Source organism: Petaurus breviceps, unplaced genomic scaffold (genome assembly GCF_028583685.1).
Source record: "Petaurus breviceps papuanus isolate PSGF00001 unplaced genomic scaffold, PetGlider_PUasm1.0 214, whole genome shotgun sequence".
Taxonomy (NCBI): Eukaryota; Metazoa; Chordata; class Mammalia; order Diprotodontia; family Petauridae; genus Petaurus; species Petaurus breviceps.
The window spans coordinates 2,709,317-2,732,331 of record NW_027185863.1 but is presented as its reverse complement, the minus strand read 5'-3'; the positions used below and the strand labels follow the sequence as shown (position 1 = coordinate 2,732,331).

The 23,015-nt window shown below is 38.2% G+C and overlaps 1 protein-coding gene and 1 pseudogene across 1 annotated transcript in view; both read right to left on the bottom strand.

Moving 5' to 3' along the window:
* MRPS9 (mitochondrial ribosomal protein S9) overlaps positions 1–11,732 on the bottom strand; it is a 121,474-nt gene extending 109,742 nt beyond the window's left edge. Inside the window, exon 1 of the mRNA XM_069093959.1 lies at positions 11,533–11,732. Coding sequence (XP_068950060.1) covers positions 11,533–11,667 — 135 coding nt within the window. The 5' untranslated portion in view covers positions 11,668–11,732. The remainder of the gene's footprint in view (positions 1–11,532) is intronic.
* A 6,515-nt stretch (positions 11,733–18,247) lies between these two features.
* LOC138165658 (small ribosomal subunit protein eS24 pseudogene) lies at positions 18,248–18,676 on the bottom strand (annotated as a pseudogene).
* Positions 18,677–23,015: the final 4,339 nt, after the last annotated feature.

The window sequence follows — 23,015 nt, the reverse complement described above, 5'->3', positions numbered from 1 at the left end:
ATCAAATAAAAAATATCCTGAAACTGATCAAAAGCATTTATCTAAAACCATCAGCAAGCATTATTTACAATGGAAATAAATTAGAGGCCTTCCCAGTAAGATCAGGTGTGAAACAAGGATGTCTACTGTCACCAATATTAGTTAATATTGTATTGGAAATCCTAGCAATAGAAATAAGAGAAGAAACAGAAATCGAAAAAATCAGAATAGGGAATGAAGTGATTAAAAAACTAACCTTTTGCAGATGCTACAATGATATTCTTGGAAAATCCCAAAGACTCAACTAAATCGTTGGCTGAAACAATTAATTTTAGCAAAATAGCAGGACATAAAGTAAATACACACACACACACACACACACAGAGTATAAAATACCCGGGAGTACACCTGAAAAACAAATCCAGGAACTACATAAACAAAATTAGGAAAACTTTTTTTATTCTTTTTTTCCCTGAATTAATTTATTTTTAGTTTTCAACATTCATTTCCACAAGATTTTGGGTTACTGATTACCCCTTCCCCAAACCTGCCCTCTCTTATATATTCCCCTTCCTCCTTTCCCCCTTACTCTAGGAAAACTTTTTATACAAATAATGCAATTTAAATAATTGGATATATTATTGTTCATAGGTAGGCAGAGCCAATATTAAAAAATGACAATTTTACCCAAAATAATTTATATATCCCACACCATCCCAATTCAGTTATTAAAAAAATCATTTTACTGAATTAGAAAAAATAACAAAATTCATTTAGAAAAACAAAAAGTCAAGAATATCAAAGGAAATGATGAAAAAAAGTATAAAGGAAGGTTTGGCAGTACCAGATCTTAAACTGTATTATAAGGCAGTAATTATCAAAACTATCTGGGACTAGCTATGATACAGAAATGTAGATATCAAGGTAATAGAATAGACACAATTTACAGCAACAAACACACACAATAACCTTGCATTTGCAAGTGTAAAGACTTAAGATTTTGGCATAAGAATTCATTACTTGGTAAAAATTATTGGGGAAACTGGAAACCAGTATGGCAGAAATTGGGCATGGACCAGAAAATATCTCACACCATTTACCAAGATAAGGTCAAAATGGGTACATGAACTAGATATAATGAGAGAGTTTACAAGAAAATTAGAAGAACATGGAACATAGTACTTATCAGACTAATGATAAACAAGAGATAAAGAGCAAAGTTAGGTGCAAAATGAATAATTTTGATTACATTAAATTAAAAGGATTTTCTACAAATATAGCTAAGATTCAAAGGAAATCAGAAAATTGGGGAAAATTTTTATAGACAATTTATCAGATAAATGTCTCATATCTAAAATATATAAAGAATGCTGTCAAATCTGTAAGAATATGAATCATTCCCCAATTGATACATGGGTAAAGGATATGAATAGGCAGTTTTCCAGAGAAGAAATAAAAAAAATGTAGTCATATAAAAAATGCTCTAAATCATTTCTGATTAAAGAAATGTGATTTTAAAAAACCCTGAGATAATCATTTTAAACTTACCAGATTGGCTAAAATGATAGAAAGGGAAGGTGATGAATGCTGGAGAGGATGTGAAAAAATTGGGACACATTCATTGTTGGTGGAATTGTGAACTGATCCAACCATTTGGGAGAGCAATCTGGAATTATGCCCAAAGTGTTATTAAACTACTATCTTTGATCCAGTAATACCACTACTTGGTCTATTTCCAGAGATGATTAGAGAAAAAGGAAAATAACCTATTGCAGAGATGCCCATCAATCGGGGAATAGCTGAACAAGTTATAGCACATGATTGTGGTGGAATACCTACTGTACTATAAGAAATGATGAGCTTGGGGCAGCTAGGTGGCACAGTGAATAGAGCACTGGCCCTGGAATCAGGAGGACCTGAGTTCAAATCTGACCCAAATCTGACACATTTACTAGCCGTGTGACTTTGGGCAAGTCACTTAACCCCAACTGTCCTCCAAAAAAACAAGAAATGATGAGCTCAATAATTTTAGAAAAACATGAAATAACAAAGAGTGAAATGAACAGAACATTGTATACAACAATAACAGTAATATTGTTTTAGGAACGAATTTGAGCAAATAAGTTATTTTGACTATTATAAATTCCTAAATTAACTATAAAGTATATATAAAGATGCTATCTGCAACAAGAGAAAGTGATAAATACAAGTATGCATAGAATAATTTTACACATATATACCTATTTATGTCTAATGGTAGCCATCTCTAGGGTGGGGGAGGTAGAGGGGAAGAAAGAAAAAAAAAGAAATTAACATTATAATTTTGTCATATATTTGAAAGGAACAGCAAATTGTACACAAACATCTTTTTTTATTATACTATGTTATGGAAATGCTTAACTTATTCCATAAATTAAAGATGAGATTTTAAAAAAGAGGCAAGAAAAAGGAAAGGAAGCTCACACACACACACACACACACACAAATCCAATGTATCAAAAAAAGGTCTAACAATATATACAGTGTTACAGACTCATAGTCCCCAACTTCTACAAAGAAGTGTGTGGAAGTGCCTTATCATATTGATTCTAGTCTGGTCTAGTAATAACATCTTGGCTAATATCTATTATCTCATATGTTGACTTGCTTAAGCAAGTATATGTTGTCCCATACTATGTGCTTGCTTCCTGCCAGTAGTAACATCCAATTCCTCAGTGCTTGGTTAAGAAATCAGGTGCTGCTGATTAACAGGCCATGAACAAGCTGTGATTGGAACTATATGAATTTTGGAAAAATATATTACAAATAATGTTACAAATGTTCAATGCTAATATAAGTTATTGAAAAAATTAAGTTTTAGTAATATTTAATAAAAATTGAGCCCTTCACTTGGTTCAAAGGTCAGATAGCCAATGTGGTACGTGAAAAAAGAATAGAAGTTCCACAGCACAGAGCAGTGGCATTGTCATTCATTCTTTGATTTTCAGCACATTGCAAAGTATTACTGTATTACCAAATGTTAAACCCAAGATTTTCAAAATTCATGAGATATCCAATCAAGTTGCTCTCACTAAAACATAATTAAGACTGATGAGCATTTATGATATTTTAGTGAGCAAAAAGGTTTTTCAAGACATTAATATAATTATTTTTCAAATACTGTTTATTTCATACTTTTTATTTCTATTGTGAATATTTGTACATAATTTATTAGCATATTATATATATTTTATATATAAAAATATTAGTACAGCTAAGAGGCAACTGGGTAGAGCAAATAGCAAGGAAAACCTGAGATCAAATCCAGCTTCTGAAACAAAGTTCTGTGTGACCCTGAGCAATTTACAAATAAATATACATGCTAGGGGTCTGTGCTCAATTTCTTTCAAACTGATGGTGGCAGGGCGGGAGCGGGAAGCAAAGATGGCAAAGTAAAAGCAGGCCCTTGCTTGAGCTCCCACTCCAACCACCTCCAATATCTGTAAAAAAAATGACTCAGCAAATTTTAGAGCTATAGAACCCAAAAAGTTACAGAGAGAAACAAATATCCCATTGAAGGCAGCCTGGCAAGCCAACAGGAAGCGTCTATGGCACTATGGTAGGAGCTTAGCAGAGTCCCATATGAGCTGTGCCAGTGCAGACTCAGGGGGAGTGAATCACCAGCAGCTGTGGCGGTTTCCAGACTTCTCATGCCATCAACATCAAAGAGAAAGTAAAAGGTCAGTAGGGAACTCTGTTGGAACTGAGCAAGACAAGAATGCAGTCTGGCCCCTGCCCCTGCTCCTGGGGCAAAAGAGGTGGCCGGTGGCAGGGAGGCTGCAGCTGCTGCTGTGTGGCTGTCCCTGGAGCTCCTGGCCTGCAGATTGCAGGGGGCCAAGCAACCATTCAGAGGGTAATCTCTCTTGCTATGACCTGCTTGGGTGGTGGTCGCAGGGTGAGGAACGCTAGTGTGCCAGAGCTTGTGGTAGCTGTAGAGAGGGTGCCCTCCTCATAGCTCTGACAACAACTGCGAAAACCCCAGCAACTCGGGACACAGCTCTCTCCCCTCTGGAAGCAGAGTTCTACTGTGGAAAAGAGCTCAAAAGTCAAGTAATTGGCTGGCAAGGTGAGCAAACAGAGGAAGCACAATGAGCATGGAATCTTTCTTTGGGGACAAAAAGGATCAAAACATAGAAGCAGAAGAAGATAATGTCAAAACTCCTGCATCAAAAGCTTCCAAGAAAAATATGAATTGGTTACAGGCCATGGCGGAGCTCAAAAAGGATTTTGAAAATCAAATAAGAGAAGTAGAGGAAAAACTGGGACGAGAAATGAGAATGATGCAAGAAAATCATGAAAAACGAGTCAACAACCTGTCTGAAGAAAATAACACCTTAAAAAATAGACTAACTCAAATGGCAAAAGAGGCTCAAAAAGCCAATGAGAAGAATGCCTTAAAAAAGCCCATTTGCCCAGATGGAAAAGGAATTTCAAAAACTCAGTGAAGAGAATAATTTCTTCAAAATTTGATTGGAGCAAATGGAAGCTAATGACTTTAATGGGAAATCAAGATACTATAAAGTAGATCTAAACAAATGAAAAAATAGAAGGCAATGTGAGATAAATATCTCATTGGAAAAACCACTGGCCTAGAAAACAGATCCAGGAGAGATCATTTAAAAATTACTGAACTACCTGAAAGCCATGATCAAAAATGAGCCTAGAAATCATCCTTCAAGGAATTCTCAAGTAAAACTGCCCTGATATGCCAGAACCAGAGGGCAAAATAGAAATGGAAAGAATTCATCAATCGCCTCTTGAAAAAGATCCCCAAAAGAAAACTCCTAGGAACATATTATAGCCAAATCCAGAGTTCTCAGGTCAAGGAGAAAACATTACAAGCAGTCTGGAAGAAATAATTTGAGTATTGTAGAAACACAATCAGGATAACACAAGATCTAGCAGCTTCTACATTAAGGGCTTGAAATATGATATTCTGGAGGTCAAAGGAGCTAGGATTAAAACCAAGAATCATCTACCCAGCAAAACTGAGTATAATGCTTCAGGGGAAAATAGGGTTATTCAATGAAATAGAGGACTTTTAAGCATTTTTGATGAAAAAAAAACAGCTGAACAGAAAATATGACTTTCAAATACAAGAAGCAAGGGAAGCATGAGAAGGTAAACAGGAAAAAGAAATCATAAAGATTTAATTAACTTAAAGATTAATCAACTTTAGTAAGTTGAACTATTTACATTCCTACACAGAAAAACGATATTTGTAACTCATGAGACTTTTCTCAGAGTGAGTGAGGATAGCTGAAGGGAATATATATGTATACATACATATATATGGAGATATAGAAGGGTATATGTGTGTATAAATACATATGTGAATGTGTTTATGTGCGTAGATGTATACATAGACAGAGCGCACAGGATGAATTAAATATGAAGAAATGATATCTAAAAAATAAAATTAAGAGGTGAGAGAGGAATATATTGGGAAAAGGAGAAAGGGAGAGATAGAACAGGGTAAATTATCTCATATAAAAGAGGCAAGAGAAAGCTGTTACAATGGAGGGGAAGAGCAGAGAGATGAAAGGGAATGGGTCAATCTTACCCTCACTGAATTTGGCTTAAGGAAGGAATAATATACACACTCAATTGGGTATCTTACCCTACAGGAAAGTAGGGGAGAAAGAGATAACGGGGGGCGGGGGGGGCATGATAGAAGGGAGGGCAGGTTAGGGGAGAGGGTAGTTAGAAGCACATACTTTTGAAAAGGGACAGGGTCAAAGCAGAAAACAGAATAAGTGGGGGGCAGGATAGGATGGAGTGAAATATAGTTAGTCTTTCACAATACAACTACTATGTAAATGTTTTGCATAACTACACATGTACAACTTATATTGAATTGCATGTCCTCCCAGTGGGGGTGGGTGGGGAGGGAAGAAGGGAAAGAATCTGGAAATCAAAGTTTTAAAAACAAATGTTTTAAAAAAAATTGTTTTTTACATGCAACTGGGAAATAAGATATACAGGCACTGGGGTACAGAAATCCATCTTGCCCTACTAGAAAGTTAGGGGGCAATGGGGGAGGATATAAGAGAGAACAAATTGGGGGAAGGGGTATGCAGTGGGCTTGCTATTTTGGGGTGGTGAGTAAGGGAAAGACAGGGAGAAAATTTGTAACTCAGAATCTTGTGGAAATGAATGTTGAAAACTAAAAATAAATAAATAAATTTAAGAAAAGACAAAAATTTTTAATAAACTGATAGGGGTATGCGATCAAAAAAGTTTATAGAACACTGATTCTAGATTATTGTATTTAGTTCTGCAGACCGTATTTTAAGGGAAACATGAGACAAGCTAATGCATACCCAGATAAGGGTAAAACAAGAAGGTGAAAGGAAAGTGATAAGTCATGAAAAGGAAATTAAGGGAATAACCCCTGGTAATAAAGAAGTTAAAATTTTTATCTCCATTTATACATGACATAAACATATGTTTAGAAAAGCTAAAACAACCAAAATACTGAGTTAATAATTTCAGGTGGACAGCATAGTCTAAAACCAAGAATACCAATAAAAAAGGGGAAAAACTGATATATGCAAACCAAATTCTAACTATAAATTCAAAAATATTGCTTCAGAGGTACACTGTTTAGCCTATCTTCATCATGTGAAGAAATGTGACCATCTATTATATGGCAGTATGGCATAAGGGGCAGGGGTAGTTAGGTGGTGAAGTGAATGGAGTGCCAGGTCTAGAGACATCATCTTTCTGAGTTCAAATCCAGTCTCAGACACATACTAGCTGTGTGACCCTGGGCAAGTCACTTAACCCTGTTTGCCTCAGTTTCCTCATCTGTAAAATTATTTGGACAAGGAAATGGCAAACCACTCCAGTATCTTTGTCAAGAAAACCCCAAATGGGGTCCCAGAGTGTTGGACACAACTGAAAACGACTAAACAACATGGTACAGGGGAAAAAATATTGGATCTGGATTAGAAGACCTGGATTTCCAAGAGCAGCCAAATCCAGATTAAAAGTGTGATTAGGAAATATTTAACATAAAAAACAAAAATTATTACAGAAATGTAATAGAACAGATAATGTTAATATGTGGTTTTCTAAGTCAATATGCAGTCCACAAGGATGTTTATGCATAGTTTACTGGTCCGGTTTGTATTTGACACCAGTGGCCTAGAAGACCCGCAGGGTCACTTCTGGCTCTAAATTTATGCTCCTATGTGTAGAGCACTCTACTAGCCACTGATAACAGAAAAAGGTCCAAGATATGCCACTGAGGAACTTAACATCTAATGGAAAAGACAAGACATACATAAAGGACAAATACATAAAGCATATGTTCTAGACTAAGGAACTGCATCAATTTCCAAGCAAGCACCTGAGACATGGCTGGCACTCAGTAAATGCTTGTTGACTTCTGTGAGGAAGACTAGTGCTGACACGCTTCCTACGTGTGAAGACAAAGGAAAAGAGGATTGCCATTATGGTCCAGTCAGATCGGGCATTTACAGCCCGTATACGCACCAAAGGCTGGCACTAAATTGCCCAGTGTCTCTTCAAACACAAATTATGTTATCACAACAAAAACATGCGGTTTCTCTTCTAAAAGTTCAGAAGCTGCCAAGTCAGTTCTAAAAGCAGTCAGTCTTTTAGAGAGATGAGATGGATTTGGATCACGGTTTCAGTTATGTACCCAGCTGTCAAACAGCTCTTCCAAAAAGAAAAAAGAAAAAAAAGGAGTGGCAACATGGTAGTTATATGCCTTAAAGAGTCAGCTTTTTAATACACTAAATGGGTCTGCAGAGGATATCTGCCATTATTGATAGTGGACTTTCATGAGAGCCAACGTAGAAGAAATTGAATCCCAATTCCAGCTTGCCCAATACAAAGTGTTATCAAGTTGGCTATATCTATTTCCTCCAAGGTGAAGATAGCCCTTATTTTCACTGTAAAAGTAAATAGTTTTCACTCACCTATTATAAGATCTATTCACTTTTTACAAAAATTTTTATTGATGTTTTAAAAAAAATCACAAGTGTTTTCCAGTATCCACTTTCCTCATGGAATCTAACACACCTACAGTCTACCACTTCTCTAGAGGGAGAAGGGAGGGATGCCTCATGGAGTCAAGAAATCTAAACTCTGACAACTTTTAGTATTTTTCTTTTCATTATTGTGATCCTTCTGCATAGTGTTCTGCTTACATAATTAGTTCACTGGAGATGGGGAAAACTGAGCTTCAAATCTAGTTCAAGTCTCAAATTCAAGTCTCAAACACTAGCTGAGTAGTAACAAGTCATTTAATCACTGTCTGCCTCAGTTTTCTGATCTGTAAAATGGGCACAATAATAGCACCTACCTCCAAGGGTCATTGTGAAGATAAAATGAGACAATGTTTGGAAAGGGCCTTGCAAACTTTAAAGCACTACATATATGCAATTGTCATTTATACAAGTCTTCACAAGTTTCCCTGAATTTTTCATATGCAGTAATAGCCCATTACATTCTTATATCACAACTTGTTCATTCATTTAACCGATCAACAAGCATTAACTGAGACCTATAAACCAAACACTGTGCTTGGTGGTAGGGATACAAAGACAAAAATGAAAATCCCTGCTCTCAATAAGCTTACATTCTAATGGTGAAGAACAACATGCATATGTGGAAAATAAAAGAGAATTTTATGGGAAAGAGCACTAGCAGGTGGGATATGGGAAAGGCTTGTAAAAGTGCTATTTATATTGAATTTTTAAGAGAAAAGGAGAGGGGCAGCTAGGTGGCACAGTTGCACCAGCCTTGGAGTCAGGAGGACCTGAGTTCAAATTCGACCTCAGACACTTAACAATTACTAGCTGTGTGACCTTGGGCAAGTCACTTAACCCCAATTGCCCTGCATTCCCCCTCCGAAAGGCCAAAAAAAAAAAGAGAGAGAGAGAGAAAAGGAGACTGTAAGGGGTGAGATTAGTGTGCATTTTAGGTAAGGGTTATAGCCAGTGAAGCCACAGAGATAGAAGAGAAGGCATCCTTTGAGGGAACACCAATGCTAGTCCGGCTGGATAAGAAAGAGAAGGAAGGGAAATGATGTATTAACAGGGTTGTTACAAAGGCAGGTTGTGAAGGCAAATAGAGGAATTTATATCTGATCTTGAAGACAATCACTGAGTTTATTGCTTAGAGGAGTAATATGTTTAAACCTGCACATCAGGAACATCGATTTAGCAGATGTATAGATGATAAACTAATTGAAGTAGAGAGACGGGGCGGCTAGGTGGTGCAGTGAATAGAGCACCAGCCCTGGAGTCAGGAGGACCTGGGTTTGGACACTTAACACAAAAAATAGTCGTGTGACCTTGGGCAAGTCACTTAACCCCAACTGCCCTCCAAAAAGCAAAAAAAAAGGAAGTAGAGAACTGAAGTAAGGAGACCAATTGGGAAGTTACAGGAATAGTCCACACAGGTGATAAATGACTTACGCAGAGTAGTGACAATGTGACTAGCAAAGAGAACAGATACAGGAGATGCAGAGGAAAGAGAGCAAGGTTTGACAAATGACTGGATATGTAGGGGTAGGAAGAATGAGAGATCCAACATAATGCCAAGGTTGCAAAGCTGGGTGACTGGAACGATGGTGGTGACCTTGATAGAAATAGAGAAGTTCAAGAAGATGGGTGGGGACAGGTAGAAGATAAACTGTTTTGGACATAAGTTTGAAATACTTACTGGACATGTAGTTTCAAATGCCCAAGAAGATACAACTAGTGATCAGGAGAGAAGAGAGACTATCAACCAATCAACAGGCATTTATTAAGTGCCAACAATGAGCCAGGCACAGTGCTAGGTCCTGGGGACACAAATTCTCAAAAAGAAAACAATCTATACCCTCAAGGAGAAGTTTACATTCCCAAGAGCTAGATTTACAACTCCTAGAGTACTGGGAATATTTTTACTTTTTTCTTTGTGTCCTCAGCACTTACAAATGTCTGTCTGATTGATTGTAAAGTACATAGCTAAGAGCTGGTAGTAAAAAGGTCCAACCTCCTACTCCTTCCTTTTCTCTTGCTTCTCCCTCTCAGCTCCTTTCACCCTTCTCAGTCATTCAGCAAGCACTTATTAAGCACCTTTTATATGGCAGCCACTATACTAAGCATGGAGGATACAAAGAAAGAAGAAAAAAAAAGTCTCTTTTCTCAAGGTGCTCACAGCTTAACATGGGAGACAACATACCAATAACTATGTATGAGTTTTATCACACACGATAAACTCTCAGAGAGTAGACACTAAGATTAATGAGGGCTGAGAAGGTTCTTGCAGAAGACGGGACCTTAGCTGAGACTTGAGGAAAGACAGGGGAAGTAGAAAGCAGAGATAAGTCCAGAGAGTTCCAGGAAGGGGGAACGAAGCATAGTGGTGTTCTAGAAACAAGAAGGCCTACATCAATGGATCCCAGAGTACATGAAGGGCAGGAAGAAGAAGAGACCTGAAAAATAGGAAGGAGATGGGTCATGAAGGGCTTTATGCTGGATCCTTTTTTTTTGTTTTGTTTTTTGGAGGGGAGAAGGAGGGGTAATTGGGGTTAAGTGACCTGCCCAAGGTCACACAGCTAGTAAGTGTTAAGTGTCTGAGGCCGGATTTGAGCTCAGGTCCTCCTGACTCCTGGGCCTGTGCTCCATTCACTGTCCCCTTGCTGCCTCTATACTGGATCTTGAAGGCAACAGAGAGCCAGCTGAGTTGACAGAATGGGGAGGAGGGGGAAGGTCAGTTTCACAGCAGAGGAAAGGATGGAGTGGAATGGCAGAGACACTTGAAGCAAGGGAGAGCAGGGCGAGGGGAAGAGGGCCTCTCCCTGTGTCACAGGCCCAGGGGAGCTGACAATGCATGTCCCTTCTTCATCCCCTGCCCTGGCTCGGCCCACTTCACTTCCTTCCTTCCCAAAGGCCACATCACAAACTCATTAAATGCCTGACATAGCAGAATTAGTGGAAGAGACAAGATTTGGTTCTCTCCTCCCCTCACATAGGAATCACAAAGTTTGGACCGTTTCACAGTTCTGTTAGTAGCGTATCAACGTGCTCACTGAACCCAAGGCCCGCCAATATTAGCCATTTTCCTTTTTTATTTGTCTGTCTGCATAATATTTAAGATTTTCTTTGTGCTTTGTTTTTTTTTTTCCCAAGGGAACAGATGGCAGGGAGAGAAAATAAACGACTGTAAATTGGCAAGAGGAAAATTTGATTTAAAAAAAAAATCACAAGAGGTTTCCACCTCCACGCACCGAGACGCCGTCCCAGCAACACTGAAAACCCAGACGAACGGGAACTAGCCGGGAACTCTGCCCCGCCTGCCGCGAACTGACAACATGAGGGGGCGGGGCTACCGGGGAAGGGGCGGAGCGAGGGCCAAACGCCCTCCTCACGCACAGCGGCGAGCAGGAAGGAGGAGGAGCTAGAGGCCGAGTCCGTGTTTCCTCACGCCCCTTTCCTATCGCTGTGTCCCCGGGACTTTCCCATCCTTTCCTCTCCTCCTTCAGGGCATTACCTGGGTCCCAGCTACGGTTCGCCGCTCAGTTGCTGCTGCTTTCCAGGCGACTCGGCTCCGGGCCAGTCCACTCCTACCGCGGATAAAGAGGAAGTTGGTGAACGTTGCGGCGAAAGGGGCCCAGGGAGCCGCCATGTCTACTGTGGGAGGGGGAAGAGAAATGGGTGGGGCCGGACTACTGCGCAGGTGCCGAATGGGAGAGCTATTCTTCGGCTTTCGCAGACGCCGCCAAGGAAGTCTAGCAAATGCGCATGCCCATTAGTAAACCTCTGGGGAGCCTTTTTTTTTTCCTCCTCTTCTGCCCGTCGGTGATTGGTTGGGTAACGGGGGTGGGCGGGGCGAGTGATCAATGCAGGGTTCCTAGTGTGGCTGTGGAACTAGGTTGAATCCTCAACTTTAGAAGGCGGCCAACCCCAGCAGCACCTTCGTCCTGATGCATGCTCTGGTTTTCTTGCCATACTGGTATTTGCAAAGGAACTAGCGGTGCTTGGCCCTAAACGGGACCGACTTCTTGCCCTATTGTCTTTGACACTTTCTTCTATATGGTTAGTCAGCAAGTCAGTTCTCCAGGGGCTTTCTTAATACCATCTCAGGTGTTTATAGTGATTTAAGATTTGCAAGGCATTTCTTGAGGAGAATCCACTAAGGTAGATAGTGAAAGTATTAATAGTGAAAGTAGAAATAGGTTTCTACTGAATAGAAAATGTAAAGACATCATCAAAAGTCTATGCTCTTGACTATGGCTCTACCAGGATACAACCTTAAAAATGTTTCAACATCAACATTTACTAAGCCCCTATGTTACCAGGCATTGCAAAGAAAGGCGAAAGACAAATCTAATGGAGTACACAAGTCCAGGAGGATATTTAATGATCATCCAGCCCTCTCTCTACCAAGGTTCATTCTCTTGACTTCAGCTGTACCAGAATGTAACATCATCTACTACTACCACTGGTAATTCCATCCTATGATTCTAGGACGTCAGGCCAGTTTTCCTTATCATTTCTTGAAATATGATGTCTAGGTTCTTTTTTTTTGATCATGACTTTAAGGTAATCCAATAATTCTTAAGTTATCTCCTCTGGATCTGTTTTCCAGGTCAGTTTTTTTTTTTTCTAATGAGATAGTACACATTTTCTTCAATTTTTTCATTTTTTTGATTTTTTTCCCATTGTTTCTTGGTGTTTCATGGAGTCATTTGCTTCCGCTTGTCCCCATTCTGATTTTTAAGCAATTATTTTCCAAAGTGAGCTTTTGTACTGCCTCTTCCTTTTGACCAACTCTGCTTCTTAAGGAGTTCTTCAGTGAAATTTTGTACATCTTTTTCCATTTGGCCAACTCCACTTTTTATTGAGTTCTTCTCTTCAGTGAATTCCTGCACCTCTTTTTTTTTTTCGTTTGACCAATTCTGCTTTTAAAGGATTTCTTCTCTTCAGTGAGTCTTTGTGTTCCCTCTACCACTTGGTCCATTTTGTTTTTTGAGGTGTTATTTTCTTCAGCATTTCCCTGTGTCTCCTTTACCAAACTGCTGACTGCTCTTTCATGATTTTCTTGTATCACTTCCATTTCTTTTCCCAATCTTTCCTCTATCTCTCTTATTTGATTTTTTAAAATTAATTTATTTAATTTTAGTTTTTGGCATTTACTTCCATAAGCTTTTGAATTTTAAATTTTCTCTGCCTCAGTCCCCTCCCCTCTCCCCTAGATGGCATGCAATTTAATAAAGGCTCTACATATACATTCATATTAAACATATTTTCAAATTTGTCATGTTGTAAAGAAGTATTATTCTTTCTTAGGTAATTGTCCAATTATCATCATTAGCTTGACTTTTCTGGATGATATTTCAGCCACTCACCATCCTGTGATGGGTAATAGGAGTTCCATGCTTGAATTTGTCGGGGTTCCCATAAATAAGAGAGGCCTCCACCCCAGTATCGATCAATGCCCTGGTTCCAGTATTTGATCCATTTTTCTGGTCAGATTGATATGGAGTATATAATTTCCTCTGTGTATATCTTTAATCTGAGCCAGGGCTTGGCCAATTTCCTATTTTCCCTGAAGGTGTGACGAGCTTGAATACCATGGTTCAGGAGCATCTGTAGGGGCAGTCCTTACTTCTCTATTCTGTCTGACATTAAGCCCCTTATATGGGTACATTTTATATAGTGCACTAGTTGGAATGTCATCAATTCTTGTAAAATCAACCCCTGCTCTCAATAGAGCAGTAAACAGTTCTTTTCTGATCTATTTATTCTGACTTTGAATCCACTGGCCATTTATTTTTCTCAAGGAAATTTATCTTTTTCCCATTCTCCCAAGTCACTTCACTGTGAAATCTTATCCAGCACCTCTGAAAGAGGGTACCCTATTTCACCAATTAAGAGTGTCAAAAGTAAGTGTTTATAATCAGGAGAAGCTGTCTTCACCATGATATTTCTATGAGGAACTGCTAAGGGGATATCATGATTTGTAACTGCATCTCCAACCATGATAACAGTTTTCATTACTTCTTTCAACTTTCTTATGCAATCTCTAAGCGAGTACCAGGGTCTCTTTCCACTAGGCCACATAGAATCAGTGGGATACATTTTATTGCATCCATTAGCAGCTAAAGCTAACAGATTTACTGTATTGTTACCTCTTGCCCATATGCAAATCTCTAAAAGTTTGCTGGACAAAAGGATTCTGAGAAATACTTATAAATTTCAAGCAGTCCATCTACCAATACTCCTCTGGCTCCTTCATCACCAATTCTCACCATCCAAGACACCAATGATTCTCTCATTCTTTGGGTAAATCTGCTGAATATATCAGTAATCTCCTATTGAGTGAAATCCTCAATTATCTCCCAGAACTCTGTCCTCCCTCATTTTCCTGCTTTCTTCTCAGTATGGGGTGAGCTTTTTCCCTTGTAAAAGCTTTATCATGAAACATTGTATCATCACTTTGTACACATGCACTCTCCTGGCAGTTGTCTCCATGGCAACTAGGCTCAAGTCTCTACCAAGACTGCATGAACTTTCCTCTTGTCACTTTTTTGCTTCTTTTACTGAGCCAAATTCACAACAGCCTTCTCTTCTACCACCTGAGACCCTCCAGCTTGCTCTTTTAAAGGAGAACTCGAATGCTGTAACACAGCCAATTCCCTTTGCATTTGTGTTTTCTCTTGTAATAGTTTGTCTCTACTCTTACACATAATATGGTAACCTGTTAGTAAAACCAAGCCCCTCCTACACACTGCCTCCAGCTTTCTCCCAGGCTTTATTGGTATTCTTTACAAACATGTTTATAAATCTCTAGGTTCTCTTTGTGTAACCTCAGTTCCCAGTTTTCACAGAGCCCTGTACTTTTAGATTACTCCCTTGCTAAGAAGGAAGAAGGTAAATCCTCCCAACCTGAGATAGCCATTTCTTCTTAATAGCCATTTCTTCTTCTAAATCCCTTCTGCCTTCAAATAGAGGGCGGATATTTTTCGATCCCATCCTTGTTGCCAAATGTAATGTCAGTGCACTATTCACAGCATCCATAATCACTATAAATATACCTGCATGGTGCTCAATCACAAAATATAACAGACTATGTAGAAGACAGAAGCAAAACATTTATTCAGACACCAGAAAACCAAATCCCAATGCTAGGAAACCAAATCCATCATGGCAACATAGATACATACATATATATATATATATATATATATATATATATATATATATAGAGAGAGAGAGAGAGAGAGAGAGAGAGAGTTCATTTACCTAGGTTTAGTATTATATATACAAAATACAAGGTGATAGGTAATATTGTGCTTCATTGAGGTATTTCAGATATTTTGCAGTAGAGATATATTACTGGCATAGTCATTCAGACCTAAGCTGCATCAGTATAAAAATATGCCTATCATATTGATGAGGTGAGGCAGACAGAGCAAGCAAGATGCAAAATGTAATGTGTGAGATAAGATGCAGGGATGACCAGCCAGAAAAGGGATCAGAGAAGACTTTGCATTGAAGCCCCCTATCATGGACTTACCTGTTTGCTTTCACAGAGCACCACCAATTAACCTGATGACTCTTCCCCTCCTTTGTCCTATTCTCTTTCCTTATCTATATGGACTACTTCTCCCTTTCCAATTCTCCTTGACCTGATAATCCCTCCTCCCATTCTCTTGTCTCCTTTCCCACATTCCATAAAATTGTATTTAAACCAGACACCAAATCTCAATAACTACCTTTTCCCCCTATGGGAAGTAGGGCCATTCTGCTTCCTCTAGGGAAGCCACCTACACTCTGTTTTTCACATATGGGAACAGGCCCCCTTGGGTGCATTACACCAGTAGATGTTTTTCATTAAGTTGGAGACTGTCCAAGTGAATTCTTTAAGGACAAGAGAATCCACCCATCCTCATCATTTCAGGTGGCACCCCAACATTTTTGGGTATGCTCTGAACTCATCATTTCCCCACAAGTAGATCTGTCCTATAGTATTCATACATTTATCCAATATGTCAGTTGAATTTGGAAAAGTAGTGATTAGAACAAATTTTCCTTTGTATTTCACTTTTTTCCCACATGGACATTATAATGCCACTCATACTACACATGCTCTTTACCTAAGGGCTGTCAATTTTGTTTGCTATAAAAGACACAGCACTTAGAGAGTTGTCAATCAAGTCTGTTGTGAGAGACATTTCAAGAGTCATTACTCCAGTCATAGTTATAAAAAATAAAACAAATTTACATGCAGACGTGAATGCAGATCCATCATTTGTTTTGTGGTAAAAGTGACTTCAAATATATATATAAATATAGAGGAAGTAATGTCAGAATAATGTTTCCCTGAAGGTATTTTAAAGTATTTTGTAGAAAATGTTTTATTGGATTATAAATAGGTGTCGTTGGGCTAAATGTAAAACCTATGGAATAAGACAGAATATACTTATGATGTAGAATCAAAGAACTTTTCTTTATAATACAACATAGTCCAGAGAAAGACAACTTAAATGATAAAGACAATGAACTCATGGGACTAAAGATAGCAGAACTCTTTAGATGTCTTTAGAGTGCTCAGTGAAGACTAAGAGGGAATAAGATTGAAGTCTATAAAATCATGAATGGTATGTGTAGGGTAAATTGTACATAGGAAATTAAATGCTGGAATACAGAACTAGAAGACACTCCTTAAAGGATAAAAGGGATAAGAGAAAGGATTAAAATATGCAACCAGGTAATCAATTTTGAAATTAGAGATCCTAATGGATAAGTTTGAGAACCTTGTAAGATAAGATATTTCTTTTTCACTAACTAATTTCCCTTAGTGATAAGATTAAGCCAAATAGGATGATTAGAAGGAAAGAAAATTTGAGTCATGTTTGTGACTGCCCAAAGTGGAAATGGGAATGACCCAAATAGTCACAGTTAGCCAAAACAAGACTCGAGCTCATGGAGGAGCATATCTTGTATCTTCATCACTGTGCCCAGCATATCTAGCACATTGGGGCCACATTGTCCTGATTGCTTTATACCGAACCACTTGGGTATTTCGTGGAAATAGGCATACAACACTTGCTTCCTTATGAAGACTCTGTCCTTTGGATAAAATTTGACAACTCAGCAAAAGTTTAGGTTTCTGAAACCCTAACAAAGAGGATAAGTTTAATCTGAAGTCTGATCTAAAATCTTCTCAGTCTGGTCTAGAGAGCTAGCAGTGCAGGGACTGGAAAAAAGTAATTTTTCTGCAACTTTCCTCTGATTCTATTAATGACAAGGGGACCTCTTTCAGTCTTGCACGTTGTATGTGTGTGGGGAAGGATTGGGCATTAAGCTGACTAAGATAATAACTCTTATCTTAAAGAGATTATGGTCTAATACTGAGGGTAAAGCATATACAAATAACTATAAGGCAAAATATGATAAAAGATAGGAAGTGTTAGGAAAATTCTGAGGAGAACCAGACCATTCTTAGCCAGACAGATAACTGTCTTAAGATTTACAAAGCACTTTACATATGTTGTATTCAGGAAGACCTGGGTTCAAATTTGTACTATCTGTTTGGCCTTGGGTAATCACTTAACCTTTTTCAGCCAAGTGTCTTTATCTCTAAGATTTCAGGAAGGGGAATTGTAATTATGCAACTGCATCTCTGCTAATGCTGACTTTGGAAGTGTTTCCTTTGGTTTCATGTTTAAAAGAAAGGTCTGTATTGTGGTTTGTTACTTTTTTTAAAAAATATTTTTATCCTCTAATGAAAATGTTTGACAGTAATTAAAATACTTGGTTTACTGTAATTTGGAGATATTAATCTGAATCAAATAGTGTTGTTTAGCAACAGTGATGAGGCACAGCAGCAACTGTGAGGCAAAGTTGTCTAGGGACAAAAAGTCCCTTCATAGCAGGTCTTCGTGTTTGTGCCTATTGGTGTTTGCCAGAGCTCAGGGAACATCAGTTCTGTGATTTAGTGGCAACAGTGTTGATCCAGAGGGTGAGTACAGAGGACTGTTGTCATTCCATGCCCAAGGCATAGCTTGCTCGCTAGTCCTTAAGTCTGGAAAACAGGGTGTGTGCTAATAGTAAAAAGAAAGGAGTATAAAAAGGGGTGGTCTTGGATCCTGACATGGTCATATAGCTAGTTGGTATCAGAAGTGGAATTCAAACGCAGGTTTTTTTTTTTTAAGTTTTACATAGTTTATTCATGGTCAGATGAAAAATTATCTTCATAGAGAAACATAATGCATAGTGCCTTTTATTCCTTCTTTTTGCAAGCACCAACATTTGCCTTTGCAGTACCCCTGACTTTCTTCATTCCGTTCTTGCATTTCTTTCTCTGCTTTCTTGGTGTCTTTTTCTTCTCATACAGGCCATGCCTTGCAAGTCTGTGCTTTGGTTCATTTTTCTTTGCATAGTCAAGGGAATCATAAATCATGCCAAAGCCTGTTGTTTTGCCACCACCAAAATGGGTTCTGAATCCAAAGACAAAAATGACATCTGGAGTTGTCTTGTATATCTTAGCTAGTTTTTCTCAAATTTTAGTCTTAGGCATTTCCAGGATGAAGGACATCCATAACCACCTGTTTACGGTGAAGAAGTCTGTTTGTCATGAACTTCCTGGTTCTGATGGTTACAATGTCATTCATGGTGGCGGCTGGCTCCTTGAGCAGTAGGAGAGGGAAAAGCAGGTCTTTCTATTATACCATTATTGGAAACTTAATGAAACCTGAATGTGCTATACATTGATCTGAATAAAATAGTAATAATAACATATCTCAAAGTCTGGAAGCTTCCATCTAACTTATTTCTCAGTTTTCATGGAAGACTTTCTAAACCATCCTAAAGAGATGTTATTCTACCCAGTGCCCTTATTTTCTATTCCTTTAGTTGGGTTTTGAAACCTTTATGTCAGAGACATGAAGGATCTGTGTACATTTAGCATGATTTCTGACATCTTACTGTCTTCACCAAAATAATCTAGGAACTTTATCATAAGATGCCTCTCATGGTGATGTCATAAGCACCTCTTTCAAGTACAACATTTACAAAACTCAAGTAAGAAAAAGTTTATTTTCAGGTCAAAGAAAACAAATAACGAACTCTTTTTAGAATTCATGGGAAGTATCAATATCGACCAATGAGCTTCTTTTTTTCCCCTTCAGTAATCTGTGACTTTTGGTCATGTAAGTTAGTAATCCAATAGATATTGCTTTTCATAATTCCTCAGCGCATGACACCTGCTGCAGTCATCCACATCTCTAAGCAAGTGGTTGTAGGTCCCTGTTGCTATTTCTTTTATAGTTCTCTGAAGCTCTAGCAGAATAGTTTACTAGAGCTAGAACTTAGGCAGGATGACTAAGGCTTTTTCCTAGGGTTCCAACTGTACTGCCTCTATAAGAGTTTGGAGCAGCTAAGAGGATGATGGAGAGGAATTGTGTATAGTGGGTTGAGGGGGAAAAGTAGTGGGCCACTCCTGGCACAATTTCTCTTGTGGTCAGATTGTATATTTCCTTCCCACATCTTCATTCTCACTGCCTCTCACCACACATTCCCTTGTGGCATAATTCTACCCTCAACTGTTTTGGACCCCGGTTAAAAAAAAATCCTAAGCCATACCTTAGTTGTTATCTCTCCTTTTATTAGGCAGATACTTCAAACATTGCTTAACTACAGATGAAATGCAGACTGTTAAAATTCATAGTCAGGTTTCTACTCCGAAATCTTTCCTTATATTATCTGCCCTTATAAAAAAGTTTACCTAAGGATCAAGGATATTTCCTACCCCCATCATCTCTAAGCTCTTCTGTATAAGTAGTACCATAGTGGGATGATGTGATTTAACAATCTGTTGTCCTTTCCCCAGCCCCCAAGTCCTGGGTGGCATGTTTCCTATCTACATGTCTAGAAGCTTCACAAATGCCCCAGTATCCCTTCAGTTGTCCCTTATTCCTCAGCTGACTGTTTTTCTCACCAGGCTGTTTTTCTAGGTATACCTGAGAGAAGGTGAGGATTGATAGGAAAAGCCAAACTCTCCCCTAGCATGAGCCAGGAAGAAAAAAAATGCTGCCTTTAGATACTTATAGCAAATTATATCCAGATATAAAAATTACTAAATTTAATACTTAAAGCTAGTCACATAATTATATTCTTTGTAATGTCTACCTTTTATAACTTATGCAGGGAAAAGTATTTTCTTTTTAGAAAACCAAAGTCATAGATAAACAATTCAAAAGGTGAAGAGACCAGTAAAGTTTGCATTTCAATTTCAGTTTAGAAACCCAAAATTACTAAGACCTACTTGAACTGCTTCTACATATGTGTGTAAACACGTGTATATATACAAACATATGTGTCTACAAATATGTATATACATGTGTATACATAAATGCAAATGTGTATGTATGTGAACACACATATGTATATAATACATAGTTTTTTTGTTGTTGTTACTAGGATACTGTAGAGGCTATTCCTTTATGGTATAAGAGATTAGACTAGATTTTTGCAGCAAGGATCTCTGGAAAAAGGCCTCATTTCTCAAATATATAGAGAACTAAGCCAAATTTGTGAAAATATAAGACATTCCTGTGATAGTAATGGAATATAAAGATCCCCCTGTATTGGCTTGGTTTTCAAATTGATTGTGTTAAAACCCAGAGCTTGTTAATTCCACCTGTGGGATGGAATTGTTGATGTGAAAAGAGAGTCCTGAACTGGGAGGAGCTGGTGACATAGATTTGGAGAGACAAGAGAGAGGCAGAAGAACTTTTTGGAAGCAGCACCCTCATGGAGGCAGAGAGAGAGACTGAGAAGGATTGCTGAGGGCCACTTTGAATTGCCCTGGACTTTTGAGACCTGCCCCTGGAGCTGCCAAGGACCGAGGAGACATGGCTGTTTTGCTGGTACTTTGTCTGTCTGTTTTGATGTTGTTTTGCCAGATTTGTCCACTGGTGGAAGACAGTCCTGTTGTTGAAGAAGTCCTGGAACCTGGCTATTGGCTAAGAGCTCCTGAGACTGTCCTGCAGACAGAGAGTGAATACTGTCCACTGGTGAAGGACAGTGCTGTTGTTGCAGGGGTCTGGGAAACTTTCTGTTGGTTCAGAAGCCCTGAAGAAGGATTTTCTTGTTGTATGTTTACAGAAATCCTGGGAGAGGGTTTTGCTAATGTTTTCAGGGGTTCTAGGACTGTTCTGCAGACAGAGGATGAATCAATGAAGAGACTGGCAATGTATCTTGTGGCCTTGCTAAGCCTGGTCTCCCCAGGAACTAAGATTGCCGAGAACTTGCCTCATGTCAAGATGAAGAAAAGACCTCCATTTGGGTATTAAGTGCTGTGCTTAAACTTGATTGTAACTCTGGGGTAGATTCAATTGTGATCCAGGGGTGGGGAACTTTTGACCTTTTTGTGTTCTATGGTTGAACAAATGAATGTACTTTACTTATGTTTGGAAACTAATCTCCATTTGAGAAGAGGGGTTTTGTGATGGACTAAATGAAGGTACAACCTAGGGGTGGAGTAGTATTTAGAACAGGGACTTTGTAATTGATTGAATGAATGGAAGGTCCTGGGGTGGGGTAGTACTTGGAGATTATTTAATCACACTTAGTAAATGCTGTATTTTGAATGATGTCATGTTTTGATCTTCTCTGTTCTTGGTTTGTCACTGAATAAAATGGAGAGCAGCTATGCTGGTATTTTGAACCTTGGGAAGTTGCCTTTCCTTGGCATTACATTACAATTCCCCAATTGATAAATGGTTAAAGGATATGAACAAGCAATTTTCAGACAAATTAAAGCTACCTATAGTCATATGGAAAAAATGCTCTAAATCATTATTGATTAGAGAAATGCAGATTAAAACTGGGACATTTACTGTACTGTTGGTGGAGCTGTGAACTGATCTATCCATTGTGAAGAGCAATTTGGAACTATGCCCAAAGGGCTATAAAACTGTACATACCCTTTGATCCAGCAATGCTACTACTAGGTCTATATCCCAAAATCACCAAAAAGGAAAGGGGTTGGGAAGGAGGAGGTGGTGGGAAGGACCCATTTGTACAAAAATATTTATAACAGCTCTTTTTGTGGTGGCTAAGAAATAGAAATCAAGAGGATGTCCATCAGTTGGAGAATGGCTAAATAAGGAGTATTATTGTTCTATAAGAAATGACAAGCAGAATGATTTTAGAAAAACCTGAAAAAACTTACATGAACTGATGCAAAGTGAATTGAGAAGAATCAGGAGAACATTATACATAGTAACAGCAATATTGTACATTGAAGAACTGTGAATGACAACTATTCTCAGCAATGCAATGATCCAAGACAATCCTAAAGGACTAATTAAGAAGCATACTCTCTACCTCCAGAAAAAGAACTGATTTTGTTTGAATGCAGACTAAAGCATACTGTTTTTCACTTTTCTTTCTTTCATTCTTTTTCTTTTATTCTTATACATGGCTAATATGGAAATGTTTTACATGATTGAACATGTATAACCTATATCTGATTGCTTACTGTTTCAGGAAGGGGGGATGGGAGGGAGAATCAGAGGGATGGAATTTGGAATTCAAAAGTTAAAAATAAATGTTAAAAATTATTTTAATGATTAATTGGAGGAAAATAAAATATATATTATAAAAAGAGATTAGACTGGATGGCTTCTAAGGTTTCTTCTAAGTCTAAGAGTCTCTGATTCTAGAATTCTATTTTTAGAAGCAAGAAACTTGAGAAATACAATTATCTTTACCTCCATTTCATCTGTGCCTGTTCTAATGTGAGCTCCTTGAGAGCAGAGAAACTTTTCTATTTGTATCCTGCAGTACTGAGCACAGTACTTTGTATACAGTAAGAACTTAATAAATTCTTTTTTCATTTATTCATTCAACTTGTTTTGTCTCAATATATAATTTAATTCAACTAAATATATGTCAAGACTCTACTTTACTAGATGTTGAGTGGAAATACAAAGGTGTTTTAGGTAGTTTTTAACCCTAAAG